General features: G+C 41.9%; 1 protein-coding gene across 1 annotated transcript; it reads right to left on the minus strand.

Moving 5' to 3' along the window:
* Positions 1-4,125: 4,125 nt before the first annotated feature.
* On the minus strand, positions 4,126-6,566 carry KCNF1 (potassium voltage-gated channel modifier subfamily F member 1). The gene has a single exon (XM_060787784.2). The coding sequence runs from the start codon at positions 5,864-5,866 to the stop codon at positions 4,400-4,402; it is 1,467 nt and encodes a 488-aa protein (XP_060643767.2). The 5' UTR covers positions 5,867-6,566; the 3' UTR covers positions 4,126-4,399.
* Between the last annotated feature and the right edge of the window lie 14,032 nt (positions 6,567-20,598).

The raw sequence follows: 20,598 nt of genomic DNA on the forward strand, positions 1-20,598 counted from the left end.
GGCAGAGTGGGTTAAACCCCTGTGCCGGCAAGACTGAAGACCGACAGGTCGCAGGTTCGAATTCGGGGAGAGGCGGATGAGCTCCCTCTATCAGCTCCAGCTCCTCATGCGGGGACATGAGAGAAGCCTCCCACAAGGATGATAAAAACATCAAAATCATCCAGGCGTCCCCTGGGCAACGTCCTTGCAGACGGCCAATTCTCTCACACCAGGAGTCACTCCTGACACGACAAAAAAAAAAAAAAGCCCAAGAATACTGTAGTACTGCACTGGGGGACCTAGAAAATACACAGAAGAGGATATATTTTGCCACACATAGATAAATAAAACTGTAGGTACTAGTCCCATGATAATACTGAAACATACATATACCACATTAATTCAGAATTAGATTGGCTCAGCATTACATGTCTTTTATTGACCATTGTAAAACTTCCCAAATCCTCCAACCAGCAAAGACATTGGCAATATTAGTTGAGGCATTCTGAGAATTATAATATTAATAAAAACCCTTTCCAGATTCTGAAAATTATGCACCATACATCTTTGGCATTGGTCTGAATGGATTCATATTGGACACAGACCCTGAAATTCCATCTACTTAGGTTTCCACCTGCTTGTACAAATTAATTTTACAGCCCTGGGCAAAATTAATATATTTTGTTCCACAAAAGCAAATAATGGATCTGTCAAAGAGAAAAAGTGAAAATATATTAATATGAGGTCACCTGTGCCCAGCATCTTCTTTCAAATAGCTTTTTGACTATGAAGTAGGCATAGTTTTCTCCGAGGTTCTAATTTTAAAAAAATATTTCCCATAGAAAGCTTTGTTATCTTTTGCCTGCATTCTGTACTGCCACTCAGGCTGTAGCAATCAACAACAACAACAACAACAACAACAACAAAAAGAGAGAGAAATATGAGGGAGGGAGGGAAGGAGAGAGTAAGTGTCTCCTTTGGGGCTGGATGAAAAACATCGGGAAGGCGGGATGGTAAGAGATAGTGCAAAACTATGGGGGTGAGGGGCTGGAGAAATGGACTCCCAAATTTTTCCCTACTGGAAAGGAGAAAACATAGATGTTTAGGCACCTTCCTTTGGGCTACAACTCCCATCATCCCCTTTAACATGACTATTTGGAGAATAGAGGGAACTGCAGTTCACAAAGAAACTATTCCCAGTTCTGCAAAGCAGGGGATGAAAAAGAAGGCTGTTTCCAAGCCCAGAATCCCAGGTTCTATTTCAGAGGAAGGGACTGGCAAATCCACTTCTGGGTATTCTTTGCATAAAAAAATTCTATGGGACCATGAGATCTCCATAAGGAATTGAAGGCACACATTGCTATAGGAGGCAAGCAGGTTTGCAATGTCTACTTTGATTTTTTTAATAGTAACATTAAAGTCCATCGACTGGATCTGGTGCCAATGGAGTACACTTAGAATTTGAAGAATCAAAAGAATTCTTAATCTGGAAATTTATTCTAAATACCCAAACTGGGATTTTCTTACTCGTTATCAATGTGTGTGTGTTTGTGTGTGTTTCTTTCAGCAAAAGCAAAAAACTCTACAATGCCTACTGGAAGCTACTGTGCATCATGAGGACAGCCAGTCCCCTATCTGTTTTGCTTTTTAGGGGGTGGGGGTAAAAAATGTAGACAAGATCAAGGTCTTCTTCCCTAATAATTACATGGTTCTTTCAAATTCTACAAGCCTTTGTGAGTGGAAATGTCTCACTGAGAAACAACTCCACCCTGAGGGGGGTATGGGCAATTTCTACTTTAATAGCATTTTTTTCAGCAACACATACCCAATCAAAACGAGCATCACATCATGCAACTACAGAACTGGACAACTACAGAACCACACAATTGCATAACTACAGCACCACAAAGCTAATGAATGACAGACTAAGGAACTACAGACTTGTGGAACTAAGAACTATACAACTCCAGAACGACAGAACTAAGAAACTACCACAGTGGTTCCCAACCTTTTTTTTAACCAGGGACCACTTGACCAGGGACAACTTGATCAGGGACCACTTTGACCAGGGACTACTCTCCAACATTAGTACCAAAAGGGTTACGAATCAGTTTTTAGTCAACTTTAGATTTGGTTTGGTTATTTGGGGTGCCGATTCAGAAAACTGCATTGGATAGACCGCACCTGCTCTAGTTTTTGATACAGAACATATGCCATGCAGTAGTCACCGTCTGTTCGCCAACAGAAAACCATATTTAATAATCTAGAGCTGATGTGATAGTAGTAATCTTTCGTGGGTAGTCAGCCTTCCTCATCCCAGTGTCCTCATTGCCTTGGCGCTATAAGAGGGTTTCACAAGACCAGTTGCTCTCGTTGTTGCATAGTTTCAAGGCAATGGTGTAGTAATGTTGAGGCCATGAACCATGTTTTCGTTCTCGGAGACCACTGGTGGTCCATGGACCACAGGTTGGAAACCACTGAACTACCACAACTACACTATTGCATAACTACTGTATAGAACTATAGAACTACTATAGCCTTGTCTGCCAGGGAGAACTGGTGCCCCACCAAACTACAGATCCCAGGACTCCAGAGCATTGAGCTGTGGCAGTTAAAGTGGTGTCAAACTTCATCAATTCTACAGTGTAGGTGCACCCCCAGATTCAATTCCTTATTTAGCCATGAAGTTTGCTGGGCAACTTTGGGCCATTCTCCAGCCTAGGAGATCTCACTGGGTTGTTCTGGAAAAAATGTATATACCATGTTGTGTTCTTTGAAGGAAAATACTATAAATGAGGTCAGTAAATAAATGGTTTTGGAAATAACTAAGAATGAAATGTTTTCTCCACTGTTCTTTCGAAAACAAAATATCCAAATGCTGAGCTCGTTCTCGGAAAGAATAAAACCATGATCCACTACAACTTGAAAGCTGAGTGCTAAAGCTTATCGGGTTACTAATATCAGTACAATTACAATAAACTGTAGGTGTGTGAAGCTTAGTATAAAAATACTAAGAGCACATTTTAAGGATTTTGTAAATGCCTATGCTATTTATTACCAGGGCACCAAATACCTTGCATCCACATTCACAAAGGTTAACAATCCATTTTCATTGAAAAGGTGCAAATTCTGAGCAGCATAAAATAATCTTGCTCTAAACCAGGATGGTTCTGGCAGTGTTTAATCCTGTTTATTTTATAAGATGTTTTATTTGACTGTAAGAATGGAAAGACTAGATCCAAACATCTTGTTTCATTAATCACCCAGATTATGTACATGAAGCACAAACTTTACAAAAACACTAAATAAATTGGTTTTGGATAGAAATCAGCAACCTTTAATCCTCTCTAAAATTAAAAAATGTGGAAGGAGGTTTTGAAAAATCTTGGGTCTTTTAGTTGTATGTAATTTCCCTATCCATTGGCCGGAGCATTAATAAATTGATTAATATCAGAAAGGTTAATCGTTTAGGAAAATAAACCCCATGACACTTGGTTCATGGCCTTCCTCATTGGCATCATATTTCTGTTGCATCCTTTTACTTTTAGAAGATCTCTCTGGAGCAATCAATATTTTTCTCAAAGAAAATGGGAACTTGCTAGACATTACAGCCCAAACACTAACTAACTTCTGGTTCATCTCTCAGAGCATCATCCCTTTAAATCGGAAGTGGGAATATTGCAGCCTGGCATCTAGATGAGGCCCTTGAATCTCATCTTGGCATCCTATGAAACCCCCCACCACCACCACTTTCCAGCACAATTTTCAAGTAGCTAGAACAATAAAAAAAATCATTTTTATTTTGGGAAATTTAAAATAATTTTTGTTTATGTTTTACCCCCAAATTATCCCAAATGTGTCCAAATCCTTCACAAATGGCAGCGTCCAACACCCTACTTTCAGCCAAACAATCCAAACAGAGGTACAAAACTATTACAAAGATCACAAAGTGATTTGAGTGTTAAAAGTGATATGGTATCAGATCTGGTGCACCACTGACATACCATTGAATGGCTGTGGGGACTGTAAAGGGAAAGATCACCTGGAAATATTTTGCTAGAAATGCACCTGATCTAGGAGTGCATTTCTACTTGCAAACAGCCCCTGTCAACTGGAGAGGAAACTGACAAAGCGTACACCACATGCTCTTTTGCTATTCTTTGTTTATTATTGTACACCATTTAATTACTTTACAATTAAAGGCTTCACAACCACATGATATGTTTACCAAGCATGATTGCCACAGTTGTTCTCCCTTCCGAAATGATTACAAAGAAATTGGATATGTCGTATTTGGACATACTGTTTTTTGTGTTTTAGCTTACCAAATTGAGATGGAATTGTGAGTGGGAAAGAGGAGGTTCCTTTGCTTCCTTTTCTGTGAGATTGTCCATCTGCTGAATGGAAACCAACTTACAGTCTACTTACAGCTCTGAAGCCTATTTGGGTGGCGATGTTCATCTAAAAGGAGGTGAAGGAAAGTATCACTGTAGGAGAATTTGGGTCGGCTGCTCCACTGGGAATCACCCTTTTCTTTGTCCAAGTGACAACCTAATTCATCATCTTGGTGACTTCCCTTCTTCTTCTCGTCTGCATACAGCTCCATCAATTCCAGCTCATGTTTGGCTGCTGTTTCCAAAACCCTTTGTTTGTTGTAATATCTGACAAAGTTATTAATGATGGGATGGATGGGCAATGCAATGGCTATGACCCCACACAGGAAACTGATGGCAGCATTGAGCTTCCCCAGTGTTGTCTTTGGATAGATGTCCCCATAACCCACGGTGGTCATGGTTATGATAGCCCACCAAAAGGACTGAGGGATGCTCTTAAAGAGTGTTTCGGGGTGACTTTGCTCCACTGTGTAACCAAGAGCAGAAAACACAAAAATCCCCACAGCCAAATACATCAGCAGAAGCCCCAGTTCCTTGAAGCTCCTCTTAAGAGCATAGGTCAGAGTCTGTAGACCGGATGAGTGACGTGCCAGTTTGAAAATCCTTGCGATCCTCATGATCCGCAGTGCCTGGATAGCTTGCTGCACATTGGTTAACTCCATCAATTTGGTTCCCAAGTGAGTCAATATCAGGCTGATGTAGAATGGAAGTATTGCAAAAATGTCAATGATGTTCATGAAAGACAAAGCGAAGTTCAACTTGTTTGGAGAGGAGATGAGCCTAAGGACATATTCAAGGGTAAACCAGACAATGCAAGCTGTCTCAATCTTATCCAGAGCTGGGTGCTCCACCGGTTTTCTCTCCTCATCCAACACCTGCAGTTCTGGGATAGTCCCCACACACATCACTACCGATGAGAGAAGAATAAGCAGAAAAGACACGACTGCTACTACTCTAGCTGGATAGGAAGATTCTGGCTTCTCCAGAAATTTCCAAATAAATTTTTGGCACTTTTTCCAGCTGCTTTCAGTAGAATCCAAGCCCAAATCATCCAAGATCAACTGGACCCTACGAGCGATCTCTTCGAGTTCCTCCTTCTTTTCACTGAGCAGAGTTTTGCAGCAGTCATCCAGGTATTTCAAGTCCACTTTCCAGAATTCCATTTCATTCTTGAAGCAAATGGGACATATTCCTTTCTTCATGTGCACCTCCCCAAAATAGTAGAAATCAATAATGCATTTAAAAGCATCTGGGTCTCTGTCAAAATAAAACTCTCTTTTTCCAGGATCATAGTCGTCGCAAAGGGAGAAAATAGTGTCATATCCTCCTGGCAAGCAGTTTATAAGCTTTGCTAGTCTGGTATCTGGATACTGGTTCAAATGGTCTCCATACAACACCTGCCTCACTCCGCCAACATTGACGATGATTTCCATTTCTTCACTGCTTTCTGACCCATCACTGTCCAGCTCTTGAAAACTGATGTCATCTGTCATTTTAAATGTTATTGCAGTCTCGTCTTCTCTACAAATATATACCAAAGTAGCTTTGTAAGAAATCTGAGACAGTGAGGTGTGTGTAAGCAAAACCTGAACAGCACAGTTTTTGACCAAGGCTAGAAAATGTTACAGCAGCACATCTGCATCCTACGAAACCTTGCAAAGAATGCAACAAGCTGCAGTAAAGAGAAGTTCTCCAGCTGCTTCTGTTCGAGACCACAGTTGTGTGAAAAACAGCTTTTGCTCCAAAAGATTCAGACAAATAGTAGCAGAAGATACACTTAAGGAAACTCACCCGGTGCTGGAGAGTGTTTTGGGTTTTTCCTTTTTTCTGAAGTGGCATTGGTCTGTCATCAGAGAATCTTGCCTGTCAACAAATGCCTTATACCTGAAGAAGAAGAAGAGTGAACTCACAGCCAGTTGTGACAGAGATGTATGTCCCATAGGCAGCAGTTGCTGTGCTTTGGCTTCACAAGGGGAGAAATCTGTTGGGTTTCTTCTGATATGCAGGGCTTTTTTTCTGAACTCCTCACTGTCTCCTTCAAGCAAGGGATACTAGTATACCAAGGCGAAAGTTGATCTTGTTTTCCCCTTGCTGTTTTTAAGCACAATAGGAATTCCAGGGTGACGTCAAGTGCTTTTCAAACTCTACCCTCTTCTGGTGAAATGCAGGAAAAGCATCACTGGTAGTAGTTGTGAGGAATGAAATAACAGATACATCTCTAAGCACATTCGGTGTGTTTTTCTCTGTAAATCCTCTTCATTCTGAACATCCAAAGTGAAATGCAAGGGAAGAAGCAACAGAGATAATGTGCTAAAGCAGTGTTTCTCAAACAGGGGGTTGGGACCACGGGGGGGGGGGGGGGTCACAGGGGTTTCAGAGAGATTGCCAAAGACCATCAGAAAAAACATTTTTCTGATGGTCTTAGGAACATCTTTGGCAAAGAAGGCTGAAGATTTCTCCGCCTGTCCTTCTCTTCCTTTCTGGAAACAGACGATGAAGGCTCCCACCAAAAGCCCTCCTTCACAGTGATTGGCTGGCCTCTCAGCTGGCCTCTCAGCCAAGGAGAGGTCTGTTTCTTTGACTCCAAGCAGGGAGGGGAGAGCAGGCGTGTTCGGCACATGGCAGCATGGTGCGCATGTGAGGGTGAAAGGAGAGCGCGTGAGGCTGGAGGGAGGCCCACGCCAGCGAGTCCCTTCATGGCAAGGGTTTTCTGTGTAGGAAGTTTGGCCCAATTTCAGAATGCTCTTTGATTGTAGGTGAACTATAAATCCCAGCAACTACAACTCCTAAATGTCAAGGCCTATTTTCTCCAAACTCCACCATTAGTCTAGGAAGAATATGACACCAATTTGGAAGTGATCCGTTGACCCGCGGATGCGGAGACCCAATGGGTTTCCGTATCTGTGGTTCAGAGGAACGCAGTTTCAGCCTCCCTGGGATGCCGAAAAAGCATCCCGGTTGAGCTGGCAGGGAAAGTTCATGCTAGAGAGTGTTAGAGGCAGTAAATGGACACAATGTATCACTCTAGAGAGGGAAAAGTTACAATTAGAAGACATTTTATTAGAGGATTTGTTACAATGTTAGGGTAAGGGGAACCCCCTTTGGTCAACCCCCTTTTTACAGTGCTTTTCAAATTATTTCATGCAGGGCACATTAGAGACTCATAATCATAATCTAATATATTGCCATCTTGAGAAAGAGGATCTCCACCAAGCCAATGCACATGGGTCTGAAAGAGAAATTTCAGAGGAACTGTCTACACTCACAAAAAAACCCAGCTCATAGCTCGTACTCTGCCACTCCAGGTGATAAGTGACAGTTGCCGTGATGATGCAATATAATAACAGGATCAGCTTTAGAATATTTATTTATTTATTTATTTATTTATTTACAGTATTTATATGCCGCCTTTCTCTCCCCTGGGGGAACACAAAGTGGTTTACACATAAATAATGGCAAGATTCAAAGCCTTACGATGGGCACCAATACAATGCCAATACAAACAATAGTAAAACCACAATTAAACATAAATCACAATTAAAACAATACATCAACCAGCATTAAAACAATAAAATAGTCTTGTCATTCGAATTGCCATTCCAGTCAATGTCCCTCTAAAATGCTACATACATCTACTGTCTGAAGGCAGAACCATGATTTTAATTTTTTTCTAAAAGCCAGGAGGGCGGGAGCGGATCTTACCTCATTTGGGAGTGTGTTCCATAGGTGGGGGTCCACATCCAAGAAGGCCTTGTCTCTTGTCCCCGCCAGACACATTTGTGCTGTTTACGGGAGCGAGAACAGGGCCTCCCCGAATGATATTAGATTACGAGGTGGGACGTAGGGGTGGATGCGTTCGGACAAGTAAGCTGGGCTAGAAATGTATAGCTTTATAGGTCAAAACCAGCACTTTGAATTGGGCTCGGAGATGGACCGGTAGCCAGTGGAGCTGGCATAGCAGGGGGGTGGTATGCTCCCTGTATGTCACCCCAGTTCGTAATCTGGCTGCCGCCTGTTGGACTAGTTGAAGTTTCTGAACCATCTTCAAAGGCAGCCCCACATACATTTTTCGAAATTTATTTCTTTACGCAGGTCACATCTCCACCCCCACCCCCCTTTTAATAGTGCTTTCCAAGTTATTTCATGCAGGGCACATAAGAGACTCATAATCCTTTCCCATGGGTTTTATTTGTTGCTTTTGTGTGTTAATAAGCCTGTTTTGCTAAAACACAAAGCTTGTTTTTCCGTGACCAGCTAAGGGAGCAACAACAGGAATAAATGTTTTACAGTCAGCAGTTAAATCATCCATCATCACCCATTATGTTAATCTCACAAATGAACATTACATATATATATATATATATATATATATATATATATATATAATATGGTTGGAGTTATACCTGTTCTGACTTACATACAAATTTAACTTAAGAATAAACCTAAAGAACCTGTCTTGTTAAATAACTTGGGGACTGCTTGGACTGTAATAAGATAAAACTTCACATGTATATGAATGGAGCTGCGGTGGTGCAATGGGTTAAACCCTTGTGCCAGCTGAACTGCTGACTTGAAGGTTGGCAGTTGAAATCCAGGGAGCGGGGTGAGCTGCCGTCTGTTAGCTCCAGCTTTTCATGCGGGCACATGAGAGATGCTTCCCACAGAATGGTTAAACATTTGGGCGTTCCCTGGACAACATCCTTACAGATGGCCAATTCTCTTACACCAGAAGCAACCTGCAGTTTCTGCAGTCGCTTCTGACATGGAAAAAAACAACAACACTGCTTCCAAGTCAGAATTATCCCGGTTGCTGAAATTTCACCCTGAGACATGAAGATGACCCTTTCTGATGTCACAAGAGACAGATCCTGCCAATCCTACAAGAATGATGTTAAAGGGAGTAGACCCTGGTGATGTCATTGAACACCAATCACAGTTACAATTAGTATACAATTTCATTTTTAAAAACCCACCAAATTTCACATATACATGTATAAATCTAGAATTTTTAGTTAAGAAATAATCACCTAAAACGGACTCAACATATCCATGAGTCAGTGTTAACTCTTATTTAAAAAGGTTCAACTCCCTTGTTCTGAGTAGAGTGGCAAAACACAGGAGCCAAGTCTGTCCCAAGAGCATCTAAAAGAAGCATGGACATCCCAGATTTCCTCCCACATAGTGCCTTTCCTGGCTGTTTTGAATGCCTGAGTGGGAAAATGGCAATGTCAGTAGCTTTATGACACTGATCTTCAAAGTGTTGTGTGATTTCAGCTCCACTAAAATATGGATTCAAAAGCCTGGAAAGCAGCCAGAAGGTCAAAAGAAGCACGGAACAGAAGTCTTCATTTCTCAATAACCAAAGGGGTTATCAGCAGAGCTAGTGCTCAAAGTACTGACATACCATAACTGTGAACACATGGGTTATTTATAGTAGTACAGAACAACTGAAAATGGCTGTGCTGCTTCCTATTGGTCTTGGAGGGTGCTGGCAAGGATCCGCAGCCTGACAGCAGGAGGAGTGGTTGAGGAATCATGATGGCTCAATGCCAACTAGAAAATGGAGGTGCTGGCCAATGGAGAAAAGACACAGTTACATACAATGAAGGATTCACAGATGGGGTTCAGATATGTGCTATAGATGAGGCAGGTTCCCAGGAATAAGACAAAAGAGAGCATTAGACATCTTCTGTAACTTATAGTTTGTTCCATTGTTACGTGTGTGGGGGCATTGTTAGGTGATTGTGGTTTATTTCGGGCATTGTTCCTGAGAGTCCAAAGTGTGGAGTTAGTTCAGTTGTGTGCTTTTTAGTACTATATGTTTCGCTTCCAGAAAAGAGAGAGAGGGAGGGAGGCTGGAATTACAATAAGAAGAAAATGTTTCTGTTTTGCCTTGCTGTGCACTGCCCCAACACATTTTATTGTCTCAAATGTGCTTCCTTAATACAGTGGCTAGATAGAACCAAGCACTGCCTATTTATGAACGTTTTCTACATTATTTATGATTTTAAAAGTACATTTTCTTATTTAAAAACAAATAACAAACAAAATTGGGAAGGTTTCCAGGGAGCCGGAACAGGTTAGTAGCATTTCAGTGCATTTCAATGGGAAAATTCACTTTGAGATAAGAACGTTTTGACTTAAAAACACAGTCACAGAATGAATTAAATTCTTAAGTCGAAGTATCACTGTATTTCTAATCAATAGCCCCACCCAAAGGGGTACCTTTCACGGGGCTTTCCTGGGCTGAGAGTGTGTGTCTTGCCCAACTGGGTTTCCATGGCCAAGTCAGGAATCTAAACACTTGTCTCCAGAGTAATAATCCAATGCTAAAACCACTACTCCATGAGCCCCCGGTGGCGCAGTGGATTAAACCCTTGTACCGGCAGGACTGAAGACCGACAGGTCGCAGGTTCGAATCCGGGGAGAGGCAGATGAGCTTCCTCTATCAGCTCCAGCTCTTCATGCAGGGACATGACAGAAGCCTCCCACAAGGATGATAAAACATCAAATCATTCAGGCGTCCCCTGGGCAACGTCCTTGCAGACGGCCAATTCTCTCACACCAGAAGTGACTTGCAGTTTCTCAAGTCGCTCCTGACAAGACAAAAAAAAAACCACTTCTCCATGTAGTTACATTTATATCTCACCTTTCCTCTGATCAGCTCAGGATAGCACATACCACATATGACTTCCCTCTTACCCGCGTAATCCCCACAATAACCTCATGAGGTAGATCAAGCCCAAGATCACTCAGTGAATGACATGGTTCGCTTGATACTCTAACCTGGATTCCTCAAGTCCAGCAATTTAGCTTTAGGTCACATGATGCAAATCATTTTATAGTTTAAATACTTTAGCTGCTGTTGCCGCTGCTTCTAGTTCCTTCTGTTTATATATTTTCATCCGCCCGTTTCCTTTGCAAACTCTCCAATGCCAATAAACCAGAGACCCCAAAACAAAACAAAACACCTTCAAGTCACACTGTGCCCACGCACCCATCATTTTTGTCGTACAGGAGACTCCCTACTGCGCTTTGATAATAGATATAAAAGAAAAAGCTGAGGCAGAAACTGCCAGATAATTACTGTCACTTGTGGGATGCTGTGAACCAAATAATTAATTATGCCATGGTCCTATAAATAATCCCATAAACCAAACAACAACAACAACAAAAAGCAGAAGACATATAGCTTACATTTCATAAACTAGCACATGCTATTTCATCTGAAAATGCCAGCTGTTTACAATGATATTTAGCTATGAATTGTGGTATCATTGTATAAAGTACACATATAAACACACACACATATGCATGGATGCAAAAACAAAACCTGCATTGGTTTTGTAATTTGGGAGTTGTAGTTGCTGGGATTTATAGTTAACCTACAATCAAAGGGCATTCTGAACTCCATCAACAATAGAATTGAACCAATCTTGTCACACAGAACCCCCATGACCAATAGAAAATGCTGGAAGGGTTTGGTGGGCATTGATCTTGAGTTTTGGAGTTGTAGTTCACTTACATCCAGAGAGTACTGTAGACTCAAACAATGATGGAGTTTGGCCAAACTTGGCATGAATACTCAATATACCGGGAAAATTCGGGAAAATAGACCTTGATATTTGAGAGTTGTAGCTGCTGGGATTTATAGTTCACCTACAATAAAGGAGCCCCTTGAACCCCACCAATGATGGAATTGGGGTAAACTTCCCACACTGAACCCCCATTACCAACAAAAAATGCTGGAGGGATTTAGGAGGAACTGACAGTGATTTAGGGGCACGGCTGCTTTCCCCTCCCCACTTGGAGTCCCCTTGGCTGAGAGGCCAACTGAGAGTCCAGCCAATCAATGCAGGAGGAGGGCTTTTGGTGAGAGTATTCACCGTCTGTTTTGGAAAAAAAGAGGACAGAGGAGAGATCTTCAGTCTTCCTAAGATAATCAGAAATATGTGTTTTCTGATGCTCTGTGGCGACCCCTCTGAAACTCCTCACGACCCCCCCGCCCAGGGTTCCCAACCCCCAGGTTGAGAAACACTGTTCTAGAGTTTGCCTGAAACTCCAGAGTAGTCCTGCAGCTTCAGACCAGTGTACTGTCTACTGTTCCACTGCAATACTTGTGCTCAAAGTGACAATCCAACTGGGCCAATGCGGTATTGGCCCAGCTGGACTCTGATCTGCCACCAGGTTCAGGAGGCCACCTCTGGAGCCAGACTAGCACATTTCTGCTTTGAACTAGACTCGGATTAGCCAGCGTACATAGACATGGCTCGAGTAAACATATTTCAATTGCTTTTTAAATGTCCCAGTCTCAGTCTCCACCTTCCACTTTCCCCCTTTGTCTCCAGCTTACTTCTGCTTCATCTTGAACTCAATGGTGGCAAACTGAGTTCAAGAGTAGTTTGCACTCAGTTAGCTCAATGGGGGCAGAGAAGGAGAAGAGAGGTGAAATCTTGCCCTTCCCAATAGGCTCAGGCAAAAACCTCTGCAGCATTTCCAAGCTTGTCTTTTTCCTCCCTCATTATTTACTTCTGCCACCATGATCACATTCTGATGTGGCCTGCCCATATGTATCCTGGCTTTCTTATGTGAAATGTAGAAGAGTATAAAATGCCTTTTGTGGATTTCTTTGGCAGATTTGAATCTATATTTGCAAGCATACTTCTCATTTTTAGTGCCATTAAAGATCCTATGTGGTGAGGTTGGCTAGTGCAGATGGCTCAAAACCTTCTCTCATTCATGTTTGCTGTAAAGCTAAGAAACTCCACAAATTTCTTCACTGGTGGGTTGGAAAGAAGTTTATATTTCAACAAAATGAATGTCGAAGAAATGACAACTGACACTCTGAGGGACTGTGAGAATTGCACTCCACAAATCATACCACAATTGCTCCCCCCTGCACTCTTTGTATCCCATCTGTCAGCTCCAGCTTCCCATGCGGGGACATGAGAGAAGCCTCCCACAGGATGGTAACCCATACAGGCATCCCCTGGGCAATGTCCTTGCAGATGGCCAATTCTCTCACACCAGAAGCAACTTGCAATTTCTCAAGTTGCTCCTGACACACACACACACTAATCTGTATGCATGCGCTAATCTTGCTTTAGCTTTATTTGAGATTGTGCAAAGTCTTTCTCTCTGAAACTTCAATTACAATTTTAAAAACTACATTCTAGAGAGGGCCTTCTGAATTCTTCTGAACTGTACAAATCCTCAGGCCTCATCCAGTTTAATTAAAGAGCATTTCCAGGGAACCAGAGTAATTAACATGAAACAGTAACTAGGAAGTGAGAGCCAACCTGCAAACCAGAGATAAAAATAAAATATTCTCAGAAGGCAAGTTTTCCCATTACATTGACACTTCCTCCTGCCCAAACTCCCCTCATAGGGCCTTGGCTGGTTTCCAGTTGGTGCTCCTTGCTTTGCATTCGGATGTACCTGTGTTAAATGAATGAATGAATGGATGAATGAATGAGCCAAAACATGGAGGAACATTTAGTGTTGTTTTTACTAAATCCTTATGACTGGCAATATTCTTTTGATTGCTTGCAGAGGCAGCAGTAGGTAGAATAATTTTGGCTCAGGGTGTGAGTTAAGACATACCATCCCTGACATACCATCCAGACATACCATCCAGTTAAGACATGCCATCCAGAAAGACATACCATTCCTGACATATCTCTAAATGTACAAACAGAGATCCTATAATGATTAGGGTTGCCAGGTGTCAGAGCCTGGTCCCAAGTCTCCATTTTTCATGGGCCATCTCAAGGCAAGAGACAAGAATACCGATCCTCCAATTTAGCTAGGCTGGCCTCCATGCAAGTGGAAAGAACAGTATGCAAATCTCCAGCTTACCCACCAGAGTACCAGCTTGCAACAATATCCAAGGTTTGAGTGGTTGTTGCAACTTGCAAAGACTCTGAAACAGTTCCACATATTTTTAGCCTTTTCTTGCAGTTTTTGTGGTGCCAGGGCCCACTGTCTACCTTTTTGCCTTTATAAAAATGTCTGACAGTTCTTGTGAGATTTTTTTAAAACCCTAACAGGAATAGGATTAGAATGTAGGTAGTATCTAGGGAACCAGACATTTTCACATTCAAGAACTATGAAATAAGAGGATTTCTGAGGTCCTTTAATGAAGAATCTTGACCAACTGTATACTCATTTGCATTAGGGGTGGACAACCCATCGTCCTCTAGTAAAAGCACAAAGTATCCCCGAGTGGTGGGAGTAACAAAAGGTACTGGAAGCAGGGAAGGCACAGAGGAAAGAGTCTGGATGGTGAGGAGGTGCAGAGAAAAGCTCTATATGGCAAGGGGACACGGGAGAAAGGATCTGTGCCCCAGGAGGACAATACTGTTGCCCCAACAGCTGCTAGCAGGAAGGAGGCCTCGCCAAAGAGACTGAGAGAAGAAGACAGAAGAGCCATTTGAGCATTTTCCCACTTCAATCCACTTTAAAGGCTGTGACTGCCTGATACAGAATTCTGTTTGGGGAGGCCCAGGGCTTCAATTGATGAGCAATTTAGGTATGCCCCTCCCTAAACTACAAGCCCCAGAATTCTGCAGATTGAAGTGGATTGAAGTAGAAAAATGGTCAAGTGTCTCTTCTGTCTCTGCAGGGCCTCCCTCCCTTTGCGCAATGCCTTTCTTTCCAGGCCCACATTCATTCATTCATTCAATCCCTGGCAGTGCGGAGGAGGAGTAAACCTCGGAGTCCCTCAATTGTTGTAGTTCAGCATTTGATTGTGCCTGCACCTGATCTCTCTGCGGATACTGGGGTTTCTGTGCCTGTTAGTCAATCTGTTGACGCAAGGGATTCTGCGCCTCTTAGTCAGCCTGTTGACACAGGGGATTCTCCTGCAGAAAAATCAGCAGGAGTAGCAAGAGATTTTTGAGATTGAAAATGAGCGCTCTCTAGCTGAAGACCACATTCCAACAGAAGAGGATGATAATGAAAGTCCAGGTGATCAGACTAATGAGCAGTTAGATAGAAGATTTATGTTTTGTCAACATAGACTTTCACATTAAAAAGTCTGAAGGTCTTTTTTTTTAAAGTCCAAAGGTCAAATCTCTTGTTAGCAAGGAAGTCTGCATCAGTTTCCCAAGGGAAAAAAGGCACACTTTTCTCTGGAACTCCTGTCAAATCAAGGGATTTTCTAGTGCTAGGCTCATGTTTTTCTGTTTGTTCCTGTTTCCATGCGTTGAGGATTGTTCTGAATGTCATGTTTTAGATTTATTCTGCTCTTGTATTCATGGTTTTTGGATGCTATTCATGTACCTTGTTTTTTGTTGAGTACCTCTGATTTTTGGACTTTCTAATACTATTTTGCTGAATTGCTTTTTATATATTCTTCAATAAACTGCTTGCTATTTTAGCTTGGACTGGTGTGTGTGTGTTAAGTGTAGCAGTATTCCCAGCCTTGGAGTACAACATCAGTATGGTTCACAGTGTCCCAAGGGCTCTGCGGCGAACACTTTAATAATTGCTGCTCTAATACCTCCATGCACCCAACAATGATCTAATCCTTAGGCAGATGAAAAGTTCATGGAAGTTGCCCAATGCCTTACCCTTGCTTTTTCCTGGGAATGAATTCAGCTATACCAACACGCATTGCCACTCATTGTCCCGCCTTAACCCATTGCCCTACCCTAGACTGGCAAGAACACAGACATTAGAACCCATCAACTCAGAGGCTACCTACATTCCTTTTTCCCACTAGAAGTAGACAAAGAAACAGCCACAAACTTCAAACTGGTCAATGACAGTTTATTAAAGTTCCCACTGAATCCAGAGACCAATCAATGGCAGTGGTGGGCATTGCACCTCAGCCAATCAGCGTGCAGACTCTAACTAGTCCCAACTTGCACCAATCAGCACTTGGAGTGGCAAAAGTCCATTGTTTTGAGTAGCTGTCAAACTCCTATAACTGCTTCTGCAGGTAACCATTGCAGGTATGTCAGAATTAAGAGTGCAGATCCTCCTGAAATCCACTTCGGCCGAAGTGAATCAAGCCTCAGTACTTTGTTTTCAACCCACCCGTGTCCTCATTCAGTCTGCAGAACCCAGGCATGCCAGGCTCCCGGATCTGTGATTTAGCAGAGCTGAAATCACATTCAAACTCCATTTTCATGCCTATCATTTGAATGGTGGGCCATATCTCTTATATCTTTCCATAGCTTATATACTCACCTTCCAGAAATATATCAATTTTTATAAAGAATTGCAGTGTGTTCCTGTAGTTCTCACATGGATGAAATTTCCACAGGCTTTGGCACTAGTTTTCTCATAATGCCTTAAATTCTCAGTACTGAACCAAAAATATCACACATTAGCAGGCAGCACGAGTAGCATTAAATATGCGCCTTAAAGTTTCTTTGATTTCATGGTATTTTCATATGAAATTGGCCATGGCTAGTGGAGGGAATAATTATAATCCCAAAATAGTCAGACCTGGAGCACTTTACAGAACATAACCAGCATTTTTTAAAACAGGAGCATAGAAATCAGCAATTGCTGCCCAAATGAGAATTGACATCCAGGGCTGAACTGTCAATGTCATTCTCCCAGAAAGAAGCAAAATGAAAAGAAAGCTGCAATCTAAGAGACAATTACAGGGGGAGAGGGTCTTGGTGGTATTTATTATGCCACCCAGGTAGTAGTTATCCTCAAAATAGCTAAGACATTTAGTTTTCCTTGTCATGTTTTCTTTTAAGAAAACGTTGGAGCTGCCAAACATTTTAATTCTTCCCTCTTCCTTGGGGCTTTCTAAACTTCAGTTTCATTTTGTCCTGCTTTTGGGAGAGGAGGGATAGGAATACAGGCATTTTTTACTTCAGAAGAGCAAACTGCAGCTTAGGGGGTAATAAATGAAAAAATAATATAAAGGAGAAAGAGTTAAATCCCTTTCTGTCAGTGTTGTTCCATCCAGACAGGCAGATGTGGTCACATCACTTGTAATGTCAATCTTCTTTTTTTTTTCCTTTTAAAAAAAGCATGTTAAAAGATTTTATCACACAAGTCTATTGTGTTCTTTCTGAATCATAGAATGATAGAGTTGAGAGACACTATACAGGTCATCCAGTCCAACCCTCTGCTATGAAGAAGAACCACAATCAAAGCACCCCCAATAGATGACCATCCAGCCTCTGTTTAAAAGCCTGCAAAAGAGGAGCCTTCATCACACTCCAAGGAAGAGAGTTCCACTACTGATCATTCAATTGTTTTCTATTAGGATACGGAACAATGACTCCAAACTACAGGACAGGAGATTCCATCTGAACATGAGGAAGAACTTCCTGACTGTGAGAGCTGTTCAGCAGTGGAACTCTCTGCGCCGGACTGTGCTGGAGGCTCCTTCTTTGGTGACTTTTAAGCAGAGGTTGGATGGTCGTCTGTTGGGGGTGCTTTGAATGCGATTTTCCTGCTTCTTGATGGGGGGTTGGACTGGGTGGCCCATGAGGTCTCTTCCAATTCTATGATTCTATGATTCTATTGTGTAGCTACAGCAATGCTGACAGAGTGAGTGCTATTATATGCTCTGCTTTTATCATGTCAAAATCTAACACTAAGGGAAAAAATCTTTTATGCTTTTCTGAGGATGCAGAAATTAGTATAGAAATCATTAAAGGTAAAGGTTTCTCTTGACATTAAGTCTAGCTGTGTCCGACTCTGGGAGATGGTGCTCACCTCCATTTCGAAGAGCTGGAATTGTCCATAGATGCCTCCAAGGTCATGTGGCCAGCATGACTGCATGGAGTGCTGTTACCTTTCTGCAGAAGCAGTACCTATTGATCTACTCACATTTGCATGTTTTCAAACTGCTAGGTTGGCAGGAGCTTGGGCTAACAGCAGGAGCTCACCCTGCTCCCCGGATTCAAACCGCTGACCTTTCGATCAACAAGTTCAGCAGCTCAGTGATTTAACCTGCTGCACCACCAGGGGCTCCATCTCTTCCCATACCCACATCCTAATCTGCTTCAGAGGATCCCCAAAACCCAAAATTTTGAGAAACTATAGGCAAGGGAGAGAGAAATGTCCCATTCCATTATCCATTAGCCATTCAACCAGCAAAAATATTTAACTGGATTTTTTCAAAATATTTAAAACATGAACTGGTTTTAAAAATTACAAAATACAATCAGTCTTCCACATCTGTGGACTTTATTTTTGCAATTCAACTCTTCACAGGTTTGACTAATACCTGTGAGTTGCATTGTTTTTACAGATATATTTGCTTTTTATATTACATTTTAAATGTTAAATTGTTTTTATAAAATTTTAATTGTATTTGATATTTGTAATGGCATCGAATCGCTGCCAACTGTGAACCGCGTTGAGTTACCTCTGGCTGAGAAAGTGCGATATAAGAATGCGGTAAATAAATAAATAATAAATTGGAGAACCTACAAAGATCTAGAGAAGTTTTGTCTCTAGAATCCATAGGTCATCCAGCACAACTCAACAATTAGTTTCCATTGGAAAATGATCATAGGGTCATACTGGAAGAGATTCTAGAAATTACTAGGGAGAACACTTCTCTAGATATTTATGGTTCCTCCAATGCAGTTCTATGGCCAACCTCTAGTGCATGTTGACCACAGACTAGTGCTGGAAAATCCAGAGATTCTTAGAGACATACACTTTCATGTTTCTGAAAATGTCAGGTACATATTTTCCCACATCATGGGGGTCCTATGCCCCTAACTCCAGATAATGTGGAGGATTGACTGTATAGGGAGGACTGCGGCAATTTCAAATATGATCAACAAGAAAGTTCCTGACACATAACACATAACACACAGCACCACACCACAAAGTAAGGCAATGTAAGGGTACATCTGCACCATAGAATGAATGCAGTTTGACACCACTTCAACTGCCATGGCTCAGTTGAAGGAATTATGGAAATTGTAGTTTTACAGGCCCTGTGCTTAAGCACACCTAAGCACAATGGTAAAGCCTGCACTGGTTCTGGCCACCAGCCTGTATTTTGCTAATTACACAGTACACAGTGGTGATTTCCTTCTGTCCCACTCTGGAGCAATTATGAATGTCATCATTAGAAGATTAATTTGACAAACAAAACACCTAGCTCTGCCTGGGGCAGATGTTGGAGAGTCACCCTCTTGAGAAATGTAAAGCGAGATGACGGAAATGAAAGAGTAACGTGTCCTTTGAGTTATGCTCCAGTGAGTACCTAATTAGGCAGAGCTTTTATTTACCAATCTCTCTCCTGGATTCACATTTGCAGCCATGCTACAAAGATGTAATGCAGCTGTCTGAGGTTTTGTTGCTTTTAATGTTTGTTTGGACCTGTTCTAGGTGGGATTTGATTGACAGCTTGACCTTATATTGTGTAATGCATGGATGGTTTCAAGGCTGGTGGGTACTACTTCATTTATTTTTTTATTAGAACCTGTTATAGAGAGTGCCAGGGAGAATTGATATCCGTATTGAATACATAGCATAGATCCTGGATACATATGTGACACAGAATGAGGGTGTGCAAAGTATTTTAAATGTGAATTATCACTCCTGGAGGCTTCTAGGAGAAACCATTCATCATTTTTGGCTTGTGAAATGCTAGTCCATAAAATGAAATAACCAAAATAAAGAATCTAGAGTGGTCTGGGGTCTCTGAAGCAGCTTGTGGAGCACATGTGGTCATAGAGCATTGTTTTGCCCATTCCTGATGTAGTCCTTCTCTCCCTCTTCAGTAAGATAAGCTAAAGAGATCTCTTCCCAAGTGAGTCACGCACCAAACCTGCTGGGCCTCTGTCTTTGTCATAAGGGCATATTACCTCCTTTAACCCGAGCCAGGCATCTGCAGCTTTTCACCAAGGCATCGGCAACAGCTGTTTCATCTAGGGCCAATTGACATCAAACCCCAACAGTGTGACCTTGCTTAGAAATGCAAAGGGCTTTAGAATACATCCTGTTGAAAGCAAGAGTCATTTCAGGTTGGATTACACTGAACAGATGAGAGAAGGAGTCACATAATCATATGCTGGGAGAAGTATTTATTTTTTTTACTGTGACTCCCAGAATCCTCCAGTCAGCAGAACTAGTGCTTATGCTGACTGCTGCGATTCTGGAAGGAATTGTCCAAAATCTTTTCCAAGATTAGCTACCAAAACAATCATAGGACCTCATCCCCTGTGGAGAGAAAGTGAGGAAAAGCAAGGGAAAGAGGAGGGAACCATCTTACTTCATTCCCTAC

Source organism: Anolis sagrei, chromosome 1, assembly GCF_037176765.1.
Source record: "Anolis sagrei isolate rAnoSag1 chromosome 1, rAnoSag1.mat, whole genome shotgun sequence".
Classification (NCBI taxonomy): domain Eukaryota; kingdom Metazoa; phylum Chordata; class Lepidosauria; order Squamata; family Dactyloidae; genus Anolis; species Anolis sagrei.

What these genes read in the sequence shown, in the direction of transcription:
- KCNF1 (XM_060787784.2), bottom strand. Translation starts at nt 5,866, where the DNA reads ATGACAGATGACATCAGTTTTCAAGAGCTGGACAGTGATGGGTCAGAA.